Genomic DNA, 18,746 nt, shown 5'->3' on the forward strand with positions numbered 1-18,746 from the left:
CTCTGTGGCAGACTAAACTGCAGATAAAGTAGTTGTGGGTTCAAATCCCCCACCGTATGTCGCTTTGGATAAGGGCTAAATTAAGACATTGTTTTTTTTTTTTTACAGTAATGGCCTAACACACCAACGTCCAACATGGGGAAAGAGAGGAAATGCATCCTTTGCCAAACTGTTTACAGCTCCAAACAGGTAACGTGCTTCCTGGATCCACTCTGAATTCCTGTGTTTATGATCTGCTCCTTGGGACCTTCCTATGGGGATGAGGTCCTACATTACCAGTGCTGTGTCGCTGCGTATGGAGGGGGAGGGGATTATTCTACCTGGACAGTGCTTTATAAAGGCATTTGCTGTATATGGGCAGAGAGTAGCTGGGCCAGGCTGGCACCATTGTGATTTGATTTGCTTTGTGGGTGGGGGGGTCTCCTGTGTGGGCAGGAAATGGATGATCACATGAGGAGCATGCTGCATCATCGTGAGCTGGAGAACCTGAAAGGCCGGTGAGTTCTCTTTGTTTTCAACAAACCATCGACTTGGTGCACTGATTATTATTGCATATTCATACAAGAGAGATGAACACATTCATTTGAACGATCTTTGGTCCGAAAATGTCCTTTTAATAAGTGACTACAGTAGGCTACAGTATCATTGTGATGTTGAGTTGTCAGAACTTACATTTACATTTAGTCATTTAGCAGACGCTCTTATCCAGAGCGACTTACAGTAAGTACAGGGACATTCCCCCGAGGCAAGTAGGGTGAAGTGCCTTGCCCAAGGACACAACGTCAGTTGGCATGACCGGGAATCAAACTGGCAACCTTCGGATTACTAGCCCGATTCCCTCACCGCTCAGCCATCTGACTCACTTAACTACAGTGCGTCCAGTTCTCTTGAACTTCAGGCTATGAACACGTGCGTGCATGCGCACGTGTGACCCACTATTGCATCTCATACAGAAGAGAGGCAGCTGTCTCGGCTGAGGGGCATAGAGAGTATATGTGTGTATATATATATATATAGAGAGAGAGAGAGACACAATCTCCTTGGAACAACAGGCAGGGGTCAGCTGACGGAGGCTAGCTCGCCACTTCTGTGACCTGTAGATTAGTGAAATATGTGACCGAGTTGTGGGAGACGGAGGAGCTGACAAGGGCAGCTGAGAACTGGGCCGTCGCTTCTCCTGGCTCAGTTCACCACTGTTGTGGTGTGGGTTTGGGTAAAAAAAAAAAACATCTCAACTTGAGATATGAATCACTGGTTCCGATAACTAACTGTCTCATCAACTACTCAGCTTCTGGGTGTTTTCTCGTAATTTTACAGTTCATTGTGAAAATAGCGGTCAAACGTTTTGATCAGAGAATGGGTCAGTGTGTGTACTGTAACCTTTATACGCGGGCCTCTTATGAAACAAAATCCCAGTTGAGAATAAGCCACAGCCTCACCAACTGACGACCTGGTGGGGCTGGGAGGACGTGGCAGGCTGCCATGACACACTTCTTCAAGTTTGAACGGCAGCCAGTAAAGTCCCTGTCTCTGGGTCACCGCGTGGCATAGTTGGGAGAGGCTGGCGTTTGGTGTATGTGCAGCTGCACAGGGCTCGGGTTACAAGGGCCTCAGGATTGGTCAATGAGGCCGCCAGCTCCACAGTTGGTGCACTTAGGAGGCTGCTGGTCAGAGGAAGGGGGCGGGGCCATTTATAGGGGGCGCTGGCCGTGCGTGGGTTCAGAGCACAGCAGACACCATCATGAGAACGTGCTAGGCTGAGGCTGCCTGAGAGCGGGCCTGTCACCCCTCCACGCGCCCCAGCGCTGTGCTCCACAGCGGGCCGAACTGGGATCAACACAGCCACACTAGCATGCTACCAGGCCTGCCTGCTGCCCCTACCCGGAACCCCGACCCCTCAGAAACCAGCCAGATCAGGAAGACCCTTTTACTGTTTTTGAACTGAAGAAAATCCTTAAGTTAGTTTACCTCCTGATCTGAGAAGAGAAATTGGGAGATTTTTGTTTTTTTGAAACCAAGGAGTGTTGAGTATTCTCCTCTCCCTTTGGATAGAACTAAGTACCGTGCGGTAGAGCCTTTCTTTGTTGAAGGCTTTGCATGAAACCAGACTGGACCAGAACCATGCCTGAGGGATTCATCGAGCGCCCGCTGTCCCCCTCCCTCCCCAGGGACTGCGGTCACGAGTGCCGCGCGTGCGGTGTGACGGTGCTGAGCCTGACGGACTACGCGAGCCACATCTCCAGCCCCGGGCACAAGCAGCGCGCGGAGGCCCACGACCGCAGACATGTGGGGAAGGACCAGGAGGAAGAATACTTCGACCAGGAGCTGGTGAAGCTGATAAAGAGGAGGAGGGAACTGAACAGGTACAACTCTGTCATCCAGTTTTACCGCGCAAATGAATCATCTCTACTGTCATGTTGAGGCTAAAATATATAATTAGTAAAATGGTGTCAGCTTTTCTAGTGTCCCTGTAGAGACAGTAAAAATACTGTATTAATCAAGTCTAAAAATGTGTCCATTTAGCAGACACTTTTATCAAAAGTGACGTGGGGGGGGGGGGGGGGGGCATTGAACCGGGACAATACCACTAAGCCACCCTCAAATAATACAAACACTAGTGGTATGAGTGTTGTTGATGCTAGTGTGTTGGATGCTAGTGTTGTTTATGCTAGTGTTGTTTATGGTAGCGTTGTTTATGGTACTGTTGGTGCTAGGCTGTCTTTATGGACCATGTATAGTCACACTCATGGTTGAACTCATTTAGCCAAACGCTGCTACTGTGTTCTGGGTGCAGGTCAGACTCGGGTTTCAGGGACAGCCTAAAAAAAGAACCACTGAACTCTTTCACTCACACTCCAGCTCTGGAGCATTCCACACCATGCCACTTCTACCCCTCCCCTCAGCTTATCACCAAGCCTCTGGCTGACGTTTTGGGTTATAGAAAGTGACAGACCAACCGACTGTTGTTGCCGTGGGAAACCCTATAGGGGTGGAAGGCAGAGCAATCGCTATGCGTTTTGATTGTCACCAGCAGAAGTGGCTTTGCAGCTGTCAGCCAAGTCACATGCCAGGTCAAAGGTCGCTGCTCCAGATCTCAGTGCTGCCAACTGTATGAGGGATGTGCCAGGGATAGAGTGTCACACTAACTGTTGTCCCTACCCTACAGTATTAATGACCACTGCCCCTTCAACCTTAAAGAATGAATCCTAGGTTTTTTCAAATTAGTCTTCATTGTGTGTATGTGTTCGTGCGTGAGTACGTGTTTTTGTTATTTTAATTTGTTTTGTTTTTTTAAACCTTTTTTCACCATCTTTCAGACTAGAGGAACTTGCCTCCAAACGAGCCAAAGAATTAGCTGCCTCTAAGCTGGCCATCGAAGAGGCGAAGAGGAAGAAGGAGGAAGAGGAGGAGGAGAGGAGGAGGAAGATGCAGCAGCTGCAGCAGAGGTGGGATCAAACCAAGCAGTACGTCCGTCAGAAGGGGGGCTGGAAGCAGAAGAACTGCCCAGCGACAGCCGTCCAGGCCTGGGGTGGGGCTGGCTGGGAGGGGAGCAGCACCGTGGCTGGCCGGGCATGGGCCTCCCAGGAGGACCCAAGAACCTGGCACCAGCAGAGCAGACAGGGCAAGAGTGCCACGTGGCATGCCCAAGAGCCCCCCGACTACCAGACCTGGGATGGTGGGGAGAGGAGTAGTGGAAGCTTGCACAGTCGTCCTGGCAGTAAGAGGCTGGGCGGTGAGACTCTGTCTGGGCAGCAGTGGCACCCGTCGACCATCGAGCCTGACCACATGACGGACTTCACCAGCGACCAGCCATCTCCATGGAACTCCTACCATGACTTTGAGGTTCCGAACCAGGTGAGGAAGGAGGATTTGGAGTGGAGTCAAGGCAGGCCTCAGAGCCGCGAGGGTCCAGGCCTGGAGCGCAAGAACTTCGGCAGCAACCCCAAACTGGACAAGAGCTGCCGCTGGAGTCCGTATCCAACTCTCAAAATCCGGGAGCCGTCGCCTCATGGGGACGCCCACCCCAGCCCCTCGGAGAAGCTCCCCAGGGGGGCCGCAGCCCCATGCGAGGACGGGGACCCAGCGCCAGATGCCCACGCCGCCTCCAGGCTGTCGCGGTGGGACCAGAGGACCAAGCAGAGGCCTGAGGGCAGCCAGAGAAGTAGCAGCAACAGCAGTGCCCAGAGAGACAGCAGCACCTCCTCCACCACCCGCTCTTCCCTCTCCTCCAGACCCAAGCCAGCCAAGCCGGGAGCTCAGCGCCCTGAGAAGAAGCAGCCCTCAGCATCCAGTTCCAACTCCTCCAGCAGGAGCTCCAGCCAGAACCCTACTCACCAGCAGCCCTCGGCCCCCAGTGGCCCCCAGCCCTCGGCCCCCAGTGGCCCCCAGCCTTCAGCCCTGGGTGAGAAGGAGGAGCAGGAGCTGGCGGAGATGCTGAGGAGGGCCAAGGAGACGCTGCTGGACCGGCCCTCTGGCCGAGGGGCGTGGACCAAGCGTCACAACGAGGAGAAACGGGAGGAGACACAAGCGAGGGGGGGCGGAGCATGGAAGAAAGGCACCGCCCATCGCCAGGATGGAGCCAACCCACCAGCGAGGCCTTCCCCGGTCACACCTGCCCCAGTCTTACCTGCCCCAGTTTTACCTGCCCCAGTCTTACCTGCCCCAGTCTTACCTGCCCCAGTTTTACCTGCCCCAGTCTTACCTGCCCCAGTTTTACCTGCCCCAGTCTTACCTGCCCCAGTTTTACCTGCCCCAGTCTTACCTGCCCCAGTTTTACCTGCCCCAGTTTTACCTGCCCCAGGCTTACCTGCCCCAGTCTTACCTGCCCAGGTCTCACCTGCCCCGGTCACACCTGCCCCGGTCACACCTGCCCCCGTCACACCTTCTGCTGTCTCACCTGCCACGGTCAGACGTTCCCTCAGAGGAGGAGATAAGAAGCATCCAAAGTTTTGGAGGCCTGTGGTCAACAGCCAGTCAGTCCAGTCAGTTCAGGTCAGCACCTCCAGCATGGAGGCCCCAGGCAGGGAGGAGGAGGAGTACAGGGAGCGAGGCGAGGAGGAAGGAGGCCTGGCTGCTGTGAGGGAGGCTGTAGACACAGGGCCGGGCTCAGACAGCGACGTCTGTAAGAGCAGGGAAGCCCAGACCACCTCCTCCGCTCCCAGCCTCAAAGCGGGCATTCCCCCGAGTCTGAAGAGAGACCTGACCAAGCACATCAGCACCAAGCCCAAGGGCGGGGCGTGCGAGCCCAACCTGAACATCGCCCGCCGGATCCGCAGCGTGAGCGGCGCCCGGAGAGCGGAGGCGGAGAAGGACTCGGGCCTGAAGCCCACAGTCAGGCAACTCATCAGCTCCTCCGGCTCCCGCAGGAACGTCAACTGGGAGCAGGTCTACCTGGAGGTCTGCAGGAAGAAGCAGCAGCAAGGCAAAGGCCAGCCCAGGTGAGACTCAGTTAGTGGAGCAGTGAACCTGACAGGGTTAGCTAACCCTAACCCACTGGGACTACCCCATAGAACTAACCATAACCCACTGGGATTACCCCATAGAGCTAACCCTAACCCACTGGGATTACCCCATAGAGCTAACCCTAACCCACTGGGATTACCCCATAGAACTAACCCTAACCCACTGGGATTACCCCATAGAGCTAACCCTAACCCACTGGGATTACCCCATAGAACTAACCCTAACCCACTGGGATTACCCCATAGAACTAACCCTAACCCACTGGGATTACCCCATATATTTGACCCTAATCCTGATGTGATTACCCTATATACCCTAACCCTGATATCATTATCCAATATACCCTAACCGTGATATCATTACCCCATATAGCTAGCCTTAATCCTGACCCTAACCCAGGTTCTCAGTGAAGTGGAATTATTGCTTTCCATAGCAGCATATCTGTGGAAATTATATGAATATATTATAATAATCCATATAGCTCAGTTGTCATAGTAATAGTTTAAATTACATTTTAGGTTTTATTGATTCAGCAGACACGTTTATCCAAAGTGACGTATACATATTGCCTATGAAAGTACAGCAGAAGATCACGGATCTGAAGGGCGTAGTTTAACAGGATTTCAGTGGATAGAACCAATAAACCCGACACAGTGCAACAGTAACATCAATGTCACCTACAACAGTAGATAAATCTGATGATAGGACAGTGTGGCAAATAAAGCAACAACATCATCACAGTTAACTTCTGTACTAACGTCTGTACTACCTCTTCCTGTGTTCTGACAGGTTCGGGATTGAGATGGTGTCATGTGACCAGGAGGGTATGAGCCAGGAGGAGGAGGACATTCCTCTGGCGGAGGGTTTCCAATGGGAGTCTCTGCTAATAGGCCATGCCAACATGGCGCCCGCCCGCCAACGCAGCCTATCAGAGAGCAGCGTGGCCCCGGAGAGCTCCCTCTTCCCCGGTCTGGAGGAGAGGGCAGCCAGGAAGATCCAGCTCCGGCCTGGCCGATGCAGCTCCCCCACCACCATCTCCACCCTGACCCCACACCTGACCCCCACCACCATCTCCACCCTGACCCCACACCTGACCCCCACCACCATCTCCACCCTGACCCCCACCCCCTTCACAACCCTGGCTCCCACCCTGACCTTCACGCCTGCAGATTGGGAAGTAAAAGTCGAGCAGCAGACGGAGGAGGAGACAGACTTGCAGAATGAGGCCAGACCACAGACAGACCTCCAGGAGCCAGTAGGGGCCCCTCAGGCCCCCGACTCCATGTTGGGGTACACCAGCTTGGGTACGGAGGCCCCCGGCTCCGGGAAGAAACGCAGGGCCGCCGGGGTGAGTTACGGAAGGGCATCACCTTGCCTGATCCACATGGGAGCCAAAGATCATGTTATAAATATGCGGGTTATTCCTCAAACCTCTGTCTTTTTTCACTTTCTTTTTTAGGACATGCCCTCCCCTGAGATTCCAAGCCTGGAACGAAAGAACAAGAGGAGGAAAACAAAGTCGAAGAAAGGTGAGTTCCCTTCCCTCCATCTCCTTCCCCTGACCCTTCAGGATAAATGTAGTCTCTCATAAAAAAAATACTAGTGCAGTGCCCATTTGGGTGACCCATCGCTCAGCCAATCATCAGCGAGCTTCATGTATAATGGTACGTATTCCAGACTGTGAGTGGTTGCTAGTTCTTCCAGTTAAACAGACAGATTGCGCTTTCTCTTGTTAAATACAAACGTAATAAAATACATGCATTAAATGTTCCTTTATTCTCCAAGTCTAACTTTGTTTGCACTGTTGAGGAAGTATGAAAATCAAGAATTTAATTGCTCATAACTGTTATGTACATATGACAGTTATCTTGAACCTGGACTTGGAAAATGTGCATTAAAGTTATAAATCACGTTAAAAAAAAGAAAAGAAATCATGAGTGTATTCATTATGCTTTTATCTCCGACCCTCTTTCATCCCTATCCCTAACGTATAATATATACATAGACTGGGATGGTTATATAACCTTGAACGCAGCCGTTGGATGAGTGTCTGGATGTGGTGTGTTGCAGAGCGCCTGCAGGTGGACCAGCTACTGGTCGTGTCTCTGCGTGAGGAGCAGCTCAGCCGGGACCTCCAGGCCGTGGACGACAGCCTGCTGCAGGCCCGCGCTGCCCTGCAGCAGGCCTACCTGGAGGTCCAGAGCCTCATGGTGCTCAAACAGAAGGTAGGCGGCTTCCTACACACAGAGAGGTCTCACCCCAGTAGACAGACAGACAGGGCTCACCCCAGTAGACAGACAGACAGGGCTCACCCCAGTAGACAGACAGACAGGGCTCACCCCAGTAGACAGACAGACAGGGCTCACCCCTGTAGACAGACAGACAGGTCTCACCCCAGTAGACAGACAGACAGGGCTCACCCCAGTAGACAGACAGACAGGGCTCACCCCAGTAGACAGACAGACAGGGCTCACCCCTGTAGACAGACAGACAGGTCTCACCCCAGTAGACAGACAGACAGGGCTCACCCCAGTAGACAGACAGACAGGGCTCACCCCAGTAGACAGACAGACAGGTCTCACCCCTGTAGACAGACAGACAGGTCTCACCCCAGTAGACAGACAGACAGGGCTCACCCCAGTAGACAGACAGACAGACAGACAGACAGACAGGTCTCACCCAAGTAAACAGACAGACAGACAGGCAGGTCTATTCCCGGCAGACAGGGGCCCGGCTACAGAATTGTCCAACCCCCTCTGTTCTGTCTCGTGATTCAAGTGTTTTTTGGTGCTTCCGCAGGTAACCATGGAGATGAGTACCCTGAGAAGCAAGCGTATTGAGCTGCTCCAGGGGATGCAAGGTGAGGACCACACCTCTGTGATTGGGAATTACCACTACCCATCACCTCTAACCCATCACCTCTAACCCATCACCTCTAACCCATCACCTCTAACCATCACCTCTAACCATCACCTCTAACCATCACCTAATCTCTAACCCATCACCTCTAACCTCACCCCTCTCCTTACCTCTCACCATACCTCCATTTACCTTACCTCTTAACTCATCCCTCCCCTCTCCTGTCACCACCGAGGGGATGAGCTCATTTTGAGCACTTAGAGAACTTCATCCCTTAACATCCTTCAGATACTGTTCGAACTATCTGATAATTAATTATTTGCTGTATTTTCTACATGCACTTTTTGTGTGTCCTCTTAAATAAAAATGTCTCCTAAATGGCTACAATGTCTGTAAAACTGTAAAAAAAACTTGTTTCCCAGGCGGGTTTGACAGCTCGTCGCCTGAGCTACTGGGGAAGGCCCTGGATGAGGAGATGGCCTTAGCTCCAGCAGATCCACAGACTCCTGCACTTCTCTCCCCCCTGACCAACGCTGCTGTCCCCCTTCCCAGCCCTCAGCCTACACAGGCCCGCCCCTCCTCCGCCCCCAACCTGCCCGTGGTGGTGAAACAGGAGTCCCCCTCCCCTCACAAGGGGGCCACACAGCCGGACCCTGAGGAGAGCACAGTCCCACATGGGGCCCACAGTACCACCCCAGAACCCACTACCTCTCCCCCAGGTAAACACACACACATGCCACAACCCACCCTCACCACCTCTCCCCCAGGTACACACACACACATGCCACAACCCCACCCTCACTACCCCTCCCTCAGGTACACACAGACACACACATACACACACACCAGAAATCACCCTAATTTCCTCTCCCATAAGTAAACACACACACACACATTCACTCACACTTCATATTTGTTTGGTGTGGACTGTTCAGATAGTATAGAAATATGTTAAAGATCCTGTAAAGCATGATTTGCTTCTCAGTACATTATATACGTGTGAAATGAGTTCCTGAAAGCATGTGCAAAGCGGGAAAACTTTGTTGCACTGAAATGTGGAGTTAGACCGTAGAACAGTTTCTCTTCCGTTTTCAGATCAGGTTTTAATGGGCGGGTCCAAAAAATTACCTATCTACGTCATTTTGACCCATCTACGTCAGATCACTGAATGGCTCCTCCTGCTGTACTGTTATTGTAGCCTACATCAGCTAGCTAGCTAGCTTCAGGATGTCTCCCTCCACCCGCAACTGCATCTTCCCTGGATGCAAGAACTTCAGTTGCGCTGCAAAGCTATTTAATTTCCCTATTGATGAGTAAAGGAAAAATAGGTGGATTGATTTTTTGAAGAGCCACGCTCATGGAAAGCTTCGGATAAACTCCAACATCCGCCTCTGCACTGACCATTTCACGGCGGACAGTTTTAACATGGACCAGAGACAGACGGGGTTCAGGGACACACGGCTTCTCTTGCAGCGCTGAGCCGTACCGAGCATCGCCCTACCGGCCGTTCCTCCTCCTGTCGCACCTGGACCATCCACCGCCGCCAGCAGTTCATCACTCAGTTCTGTGTGCTTGTTACAATTATACTACATAATCTCTGCTATGAGTTAGTGCAAACCGCTAACTTGATATTAGGCTACTCGGTGTAGAATGATGGTATTTTGGTGAAATGGTAGCTAATGTGCTAGAAGTAGTTGGAGAGCTCACTGTCTGCTGTCTCTGGTGTCCATTTTTACTCCTGTGTTACAGCTCAGGGGAATATTTCATTTATATGTATCTGTATGTTTCACTCATTGAACAAATAAATTCTAATTATATACTGTTTTGTTCGGCTTGATGTAGCGTCCATTATCTGGGTCGTAGGTAGGCAGCGAGGGGCGGAGCTTCAGGCGACACGCCCCCCCAGTCTCAAGCAGAGAAGAGTGCTGATTTTCTCACGATTTCAAAGCCTAATTTAACATACTAATATGTTTTTTTTCATTCGAATTTGGATGGGTAGTTAATAACACATTACTCTGTGGTGTGGTGAACTTAAAACTTGTTTTCAAATCCACTTTACAGGATCTTTAAAGCTGTCTGGACCTGCTTCTCTAGGTCCTGGTCTCTCCTCCCAGTCTTCTGTCAGGAGACTCAGTGGGGGGCCGTGGGATGGCAGAGCGAGCCTGCAGGGTATGAAGGTCCAGTCAGTAGAGAGGGCCGTGCAGACCTCCAGGCCCCTCCCCTCTCCAGAGACCAAGCCCTTCTCCGGCCCCCCCCTGCTCTGCCGGAGGGGCTCCCAGCCCGGGGCCCCGGAGCCCGCTGCCCCTCCCCCTCCAGAGCCGAGGACGGGGAAGCGTGTGAGGAAGCTGAAGAAGAAGAGGGTTCTGAGGCAGGCGCAGGGGCCAGAGCAGGGCCAGAACAGCGACACAGAGCTGGAGGGGGAGTTATCCTCCCGGCCCCACAGGAGACTCCGCCAACGCAGGAGGCCTGGCGGCGCCCAGGTCAGCACTTCCACGTCCACCACCATGGAGGGGACAGAGGACGCCTCCGGGCCCCAGTCACCAGCCACCAAACTTGGGAAGGGGGACTCCGACTCCTCCCTGGAGATGGTGGAAATCCCCCAAGCTCCCCTGGAGGTGGTGACCCTCGACACGTCTGACCCAGAGGACAGCGGCATGGACGTCACCCCGGCCTCTCCCCAGCCTCAAAACCCAGCCTCTCCCCAGCCTCAAAACCCAGCCTCTCCCCAGCCTCAAAACCCAGCCTCTCCCCAGCCTCAAAACCCAGCCTCTCCCCAGCCTCAAAACCCAGCCTCTCCCCAGCCTCGAAACCCAGCCTCTCCCCAGCCTCAAACACCGGCCTCTCCCCAGCCTCTAGCCCCAGCCTTGGCCCCAGCCCCGGCCCCCAGCATGCTGAAGTCGGAGCCCGAGAAACTGGCCTGCAATGAGGTGTCGTCCACCAGTGAGATGGAGGTGTCATCTATCAGGTGAGAAGGATGAAGGCGTGTTGGTGACCTGTGACCTCTGTGCCCAGTAGCAGACAGAGGGCTGCAGGAGGGTGTTTGGCTACAGGAGGGTGTGTTTGCCTATGGAGAGTGTGTTTTGCTATAGGAGAGTGTGTTTGGCCATAGGAGGGTGTGTTTGCCTATGGAGAGTGTGTTTTGCTATAGGAGAGTGTGTTTGGCCATAGGAGAGTGTGTTTGCCTATGGAGAGTGTGTTTTGCTATAGGAGAGTGTGTTTTGCTATAGGAGAGTGTGTTTGGCCATAGGAGGGTGTGTTTGCCTATAGGAGGGTGTATTTGGCCATAGGAGGGTGTGTTTGCCTATAGGAGGGTGTATTTGGTCATAGGAGGGGGTGTTTGGCTATAGGAAGGTGTTGCAGATTAGATGGCAGGAAAAGGAAGAGAGAGTCTATCAGAGACTTTGACAGCTGGCGTTCTGACAAACACATCTTCCTGTTGGGGAGAAGAGAGACTGGGGAGGCCCTTTCATGTGGGCTCCAGTTACATCCTGTCATACATCACCCAGCCCCTGACCCTCGCAGGAGCAAGGAAGGCTGACGTTCCTGACACGTGTCTCCTCTTCTCCTCCTCAGTGAACTCAAGGTGCTCCTCCCCTTCCTGAAGATGCCCAAGACGTCCTCGGGTAGGTCACATGGTCGCCAGCGCGCACTGCTCTCTTTTCAGGAAAACACTTGGAATTTAACATGGCTCTTAATATTTTATAATGCTCAGGTTTTAGAACGTACATGGATATATATATATAGTATATGTATAGTAGTGCTGTCAGTTTAACGCGTTATTAACGGCGTTAACGCAAACCGAAATTAACGGCGTAATTTTTTTTATCGCGCGATTAACGTTCTTTTTGGCCTAGCAAACTTTGTCGTTTTTTTCACATGCTGTTGCAACAACCACTGACGTTAAAAAACTACAACACCACACCGGATCTATCTAGACCGGAAACAAAACAACAGGCATGCAAAACACACTTGTTTGGGCTTGCGAGCCGGCTAAAGAGTAGTCGGCTAACTTTACGTTTTGATTGGATGGCGAGCGCGAGACGCCGAAATGGATGCCAATAAGATTCTGAATGGAAAGTTTACTTTTAAAAAGTTGCCAAATGGTTCCATTGACAAGACCAAAGTGATCTGTGTGTTTTGTCGTTGTGAACTGAGCTATCATCACAGCACGTCCAGTCTGAAATACCACTTGATGGCCAAGCACACAGCTGATGCAAATTCTCCGCCCCCTCTTCAAAGCCAGGCGATTGCAATGTTGTTTTCAATAAAAAAAAACATTTGCACTAAGCAATCCGATCCACTGTTCCATGTTTTGATAAGAGCATTAAAATTAGAAAAAATAACGGGCCAAAAAGAAATCAAGGGGCATTTAGAATAGATAAAAATATGCGATTAATCGCGAGTTAACTATGACATTAATGCGATTAATCGCGATTAAATATTTTAAACTCTTGACAGCACTAATGTATAGTATAGAATATTGTAGGGAAAGTGTGTTTCAAGTCATGGAGATCTTTAGGTCTAAAAGACCCTATCTAGGTCTACTGCATGTCTGTGAGATATAGGGGGATGGTCAGTAATCAATCAATCAATCAATCAGGTTCATTTATAAAGCACAAAGTTAATCAATAACTAGCCCCGCCCTCCAAAATGCCATAACACTGGTAATAAAGTAATGGCACACTTTAAAACAGGAAGCACTGTAAACAGGAAGTACTGTCAACAGGAAGTACTGTACACCTGACACGACTGTTGTAATGCAGCTGTATTGACATGCTGAAGAGAGGAGCTGGCCAGCCTCAGTCATGTGGGTCTATCCATCTCTTCAGACTGTGTTTGGGTCATACACACACACACCAAATTAGACCTCCGACACGATCTCCAGCCCAGAATAGTCCACAGGAGCCCCAAATTACTTTTTAAGGGCAAGGTATTCCTAGCTGTGATAGTGACCGGGCTGGTGTGTGGACTTCTGGTTAACCCTGGGATGGAAGTTTGGAGTGTATATTTAGAGGCAGCCTGTGGATCTCTGACGAGACGGAAGCGAGATGTTTACCTCAGGACCACACAGGAGTTCCCTCCAGGAACACCATCCTAGTCAACCAAGCTGCTGAGTTCAACCAAGCTGCTGCATCGTGGGCATTCGCTTATCCTTTCTTTTCTTTTTTATTTCCCCCTCCTCTCCTCCCCTCCCCCTGTGTGTGTAGCGGAGGTGTCGTCAGATGCGGGCGAGGAGGAGGTACCCTCTGAGGGGGTGTTTGAGGGTCACCATGAGGCTGTGAATGCCCTCCAGATCCACGACGGGCTGCTGTACACCTGCTCTGGAGACCGCACTGTCCGTGCCTTCAACCTGGTGGTGAGCCTCCATACACACACACACACACAGACACACACACGTGGCTACACACATACACTCACCCCTGTACACAATCGAGCACCCCCCTGTACACCCAGTCAAACACACCCCAATATACACATACACTCTTCTGTGTGCAAGCAAAGTGGACAGATACACACGTATACCTGAAACCTATGACCTGAAAATTGTCTACGAATATTGAATGAGCTGCCTGCTCGCTGTGCTCAGAGCCGTAAGTGCGTGGCTGTGCTGGAGGGCCACAGCTCCAAGGTGAACTGTCTGCTGGTGTCGTCTGGACCGGGCCTGCCTCACCGCCTCTACTCTGGCTCCAGCGACCAGACCATCCGCTGCTACAGCCTCAAGGTTACTTCTCCTCTCTCTCTCTCTCTCTCTCTATTATCCTCCTCTCTCTCCTATCTTCCACCCACTCACTGACTCCTGTTCATGACCTCTGCCCTCTGTGTTCCCCAGACGAGGGAGTGCGTGGAGCAGTTCTCTCTGCCAGACCGGGTTCTGTGTCTGATCAGCAAGTGGAAGATTCTGTATGCCGGCCTGGCCAACGGCTGTGTGGTCTCCTTCAGCCTAAAGGTGAGGACCTCTCTGGCCTCTGGGCCTATTTAGTTTCCTTCTATTTATAAATTTACATAATATGTAAATAATGCTCCAACAATAGGATTTTATAGTTGTTACTATTTAAATGTTATGACACTATCAATAAGCGTGCTCCTGCGGCCTGCAGACCAACAGGCAGCTGGACGTGTTTGAGTGCCACGGGCCGCGGGCGGTGAGTTGCCTAGCGACCGCCCAGGAGGGTGCGCGGCGCATCCTATTGGTGGGCTCGTACGACAGCACCATCAGCGTGAGAGACGCCAAGAGCGGACTGATGCTGCGCAGCCTGGAGGGACACTCCAAGACCGTGCTCTGCATGAAGGTAGGGTGTGTGTGTGTGTGTGTGGGGGGGGGGGGGGACCAAGACCTTGCTCTGAATGAACGTGTGTGTGGATGACAAAAACTGAGGTCACCTGACATTCATGTGACCCCCCCCCCCCAGGTGGCGAATGATCTGGTCTTTAGCGGCTCCAGTGACCAGACCGTCCATGCCCACAACATCCATGTAAGTCTATCAAATCTATATCTCTCTGTATCGGTCCTGTCTCAGTGCTATATAGTCCTGTCTCAGTGCTATATAGTCCTGTATCAGTCCTGTATCAGTGCTAACTGTGTTTGGTGCTGCAGACCGGTCAGCTGGTGAGGATCTACAAGGGTCACAGCCATGCGGTCACCGTGGTGACGGTTCTGGGGAAGGTGATGGTCACCGCCTGCCTGGACAAGCTGGTCCACGTCTACGAGCTGCAGGTCTATCTACAGCGTCATCACGTTACTAGTTACTGTACTGTGCTGCTCCCCTCTGGTCTGGTCCAAGGATCAGTAGACTATGAGACACATGGACTCATTACCCAGAAGCATTTGAGTACTTTGTAGAAGTGAAATACTCCGACATGGGGCGAGCTTTGGCTAACTGAATGCATTATGGTGGATGGAAGATGAGTTCAATCTGGCCTTAAAGTGGATTTATGTCTACATCGTTGATAGTTATCATGTATAATATCACTAGATAAAAGACAGTTTTGGTACAAATTGTTTGATAGTTTTCAATTGTTTGCCTGCTCATTAGTTACTGTTAGTTTTTAGTTAATTTAGGGTTCTGTTGCTAAAGGTGACTAGTTAGCACCCATGAAATCCAAATTTCTTTATTGTCAATGTGGTTGTGGTCAGGTGTGGTAGTGGTCAATGTGGTAGTGGTCAATGTGGTTGTGGTCAGGTGTGGTGTTGACCCTGTCCTGTCTCCCCCACAGTCCCATGAGCGCCTGCAGGTGTACGGAGGCCACAGTGACATGGTCATGTGTATGTCCATCCACAAGAGCATGGTGAGTCCAGAACACCTCGGATACCACACAGTGGTGCCTGTCTGCAGCGCTCACCGTGGAACTCCCCCCTGGTGATGGTCTGCTAAACCCTGCTGTCTGTTCTGTTGCAGATCTACACAGGCTGTTACGACGGCAGCGTTCAAGCCACCAGACTGAACCTGATGCGGAACCATCGCTGCCTGGTGAGACCTCGGCTTGGGGGGCTGTGTGTGTGTGTGTGTGTGTGGCCAGATAAACCAGTGGGAAAGGGTTAGATGTGACCAGATGCGCCCAGTTACATAGTTATCTCATGTAGCCTATAGAGACCAGGGGGATGTTGTGTAGGCAGATGACCCCTGACCCCGTGTGTTCCTCCCCAGTGGCACGGCTGCTCCCTGGTATTCGGGGTGAAGCAGCATCTCCAGCAGCACCTCCTCAGCGACCACGCCCACCCCTCCCTCCCCATGCTCAAGTGTCACTGGAGGAACTGTGACGAGTTCTTCTCCACACGCAACGCCTCCAAGCAGGTAGGAGCCTCCCCTTCTCCATCCTCCTCCCTCCCTCCCTCTTTCTTTCTTCCCTCCCCCCGTCCTCCTGAGGGCGCCTGGTGCTGGTGTCTGTGTGTTCAGGTGTGGACCTCCAGACGGGTGACGTGTATTTCTGCCTCCACAGAGCGTTCCCAAGCACATGCAGCACCACGTGGACGAGGCGCAGCTGGAGTCCTGAGGGCCTCCCCTCCCCCATCTCCTCCCCTCCCCTCCCCCATCTCCTGTCCTCTCCTCCCCTGTCCTCCCCCATCTCCTGTCCTCCCCTCGCCCATCTCCTGTCCTCCCCTCCCCCATCTCCTGTCCTCCCCTCCCCCATCTCCTCCCCTCCCCCATCTCCTGTCCTCCCCCATCTCCTGTCCTCCCCTCTCTCCATCTCCTCTACTCCCCGCCTTCCCCATCTCTCCTTCCCTCTCTCCCCTCCCTCATCTCTCCTTCCCTTCCTCCATCTCTTCCACTTCTCCCCTTCTCCTCCCATATTGGGAGGACCCCCCCCCCCCCCTCCAGGACTCACTCTCTTCTCCCTGAGGATCAGTGGAGTCCTGCTCTAATCACCAGTCCAACTGCACCATGTGTTGCCAGTCCAGTGAGGGATGCTGTTTGTTTGTTTTCTACCTTTCACAAACACTTCTGTCTCTTTTGTATCCTGTGTCTCTGAACATGCACAGTACTGTCCTCTCTGCCGCGCTCTGACCAAACACCAGGCAGAAACTATCAAAGAGAAACTTGGGTACAGGTATTAAGAGTGATTGTCATGTTTTCCTTTCAAACGGCCCAAAACGTACCAAATCCCGTTTTTCAACCCGGTTGTGTACTGTATGGCATGGGTTTAGAGAATCGTTTGTGTTTTGAGTACAACCGGGACGTGTTGTTTTGAGCTATACACTTTTAGCAAATTTTATTTTTGTTTTTGTTTTTTCTTGATCGTCATGTAGTCAGTCAGTGTGGTAAAATAAATGCATGAAACTTCTTGTAAGATTTCATTGCAGAATTTCAAGGCCATAATAAGTGCAATGGTGTGCTTTTTGTGTGAGTTTAGAAGAGTTTAATTGAAGTTGAAGAAAGTTTACCCATTTCATTTCTTTTTTTCCACAAAAACCCTTGACCAACTTCTGTTGGTAATTTTTTGATGGGTTTTAATATTTTGTTTTGGATGTTGCTCACCGATTATTAGGATTGTGACGAAAGAATTTGGTGCAACATGGTAACTTGGTCTGTAAAGATTTGGGTTTGCCGTGAAAGTTAAGCGGAGGTTTAGAGGCGGTTTAGAGGAGTAGTGGCGTGTGTTTCCATGTGTGAACACGTGTGTGTGTGTGTGTGTGTGTGAGATTTAGTCCTCATTGTAGAGATGATTACGAGAGATATTGAAGTAATCCCTTTCTGTTGTTCCCATGAATGAGTGAGCTTGTATCTTGTGTACTGATTTTATATAGCTGTGGTGTGGAGCTCCTTGACTCTGGGATACTTTTTATGAGGAGGAAGATGCGAGGAAGCTGTACTAAGTCAAGGCTTCTTTTTGAAGAGCAGGCTGGTCTGAGAGGAAGTTTGTGTAGAGGAGGTGTGTGAAGGAGATGCTGGAGGAACAGACGGTCCTGTGCCATACCTCACCCCTTACAACACATAGAACTGGAGCAAAGCGGACTCAATACGTCTTTTTTTACAAACTTAAAACTGCTTTAAACAAAAGACGACACAACTAAACTCTTTTACATTCAGTTTTTTTTATCAGTGTGATTAAGAAGCAGTTCTGAAGATACGCTTGCTGTAGTGGCGGTTCGCTTGGTTGGGTCGGACCGGTTCGGGCGGGTTGAGATCTCGGTCGACCCTCCAGCCCCCTGGCCTTCAGACAGGCTCCCCACTTGTCTCCTCGCTGTTTTAAGGCTGGGGAAAGCATGCAATTGACCTCTTACCTGTCATTCCTGAGTTTCTTTGACAAGTTTATTTCAAAAGTTGTTAACTTGTAACAGATGTTTTGTACCGAAATATGCAAGTAAGTGCAATAAAAATAAAAGTTCAGATAAAATATCCAAACGAAAAAATATTTGGAAAGTGTGTTTGGTCCCTTGCCTTTCATTTGCAATGTTGTTTGTGCATGAAAACATTTTGGTTTAATGATTCATTATTAGTCACTTGGAGCACTAGTCAGTTCATTGGTATTCCTTGTTCCTGTCCCTACATGAAGAGAAGTGAACAACACTACTCCCCTTCATCCCCATTCAAGCAGTCAAACCAGTAACTACACAATCATTTATTTGGTTAAAAGGGTTAAAAATGCAATACACTCATTTGACCAAAGCTTTAATTAGAAACCACAAAAAAAAAACTAAAAATGTCCAACCCATAGCCATGTATGTCGTTTTGGGCTCCATAGTGACCATGACTGCCAGCTGAGGGAGTCTTCTGGTGTTCACGCCAGGGGCTGTCTGTCTCTCCTTCCCCCGGCGGAGCGCAGGGTTGGGGCCCCCCAGGCCACCACCTCGCCCCCTGGGCAGGGAGAAGGTGAAGGAGGCTGCCCCACACTCCTCCCGGTCCACCCATGAGAAGCTCACTGGAGCGATGTTGAGGAGAGGGCTTTGGGTCGGTTTGGTATGAGAAAGGTCAAAGATGGTGTGA

The 18,746-nt window shown here is 51.2% G+C and overlaps 1 protein-coding gene across 1 annotated transcript; it reads left to right on the forward strand.

The window, feature by feature from the left end:
• Positions 1-108: 108 nt before the first annotated feature.
• On the forward strand, positions 109-18,174 carry znf106a (zinc finger protein 106a). Its single transcript, XM_067243613.1, has 21 exons — positions 109-189; positions 436-497; positions 2,169-2,363; positions 3,318-5,438; positions 6,253-6,811; positions 6,923-6,992; positions 7,534-7,688; positions 8,263-8,323; positions 8,745-9,041; positions 10,384-11,287; positions 11,896-11,945; positions 13,530-13,678; positions 13,910-14,044; positions 14,153-14,269; positions 14,421-14,612; positions 14,733-14,795; positions 14,918-15,037; positions 15,538-15,609; positions 15,720-15,791; positions 15,969-16,115; positions 16,261-18,174. Exons 1-21 carry the CDS (start codon positions 136-138, stop codon positions 16,312-16,314), a joined length of 5,649 nt encoding a protein of 1,882 aa, XP_067099714.1. The 5' UTR covers positions 109-135; the 3' UTR covers positions 16,315-18,174.
• Positions 18,175-18,746: the final 572 nt, after the last annotated feature.

Source organism: Osmerus mordax, chromosome 9 (genome assembly GCF_038355195.1).
Source record: "Osmerus mordax isolate fOsmMor3 chromosome 9, fOsmMor3.pri, whole genome shotgun sequence".
NCBI classification, from domain to species: Eukaryota; Metazoa; Chordata; class Actinopteri; order Osmeriformes; family Osmeridae; genus Osmerus; species Osmerus mordax.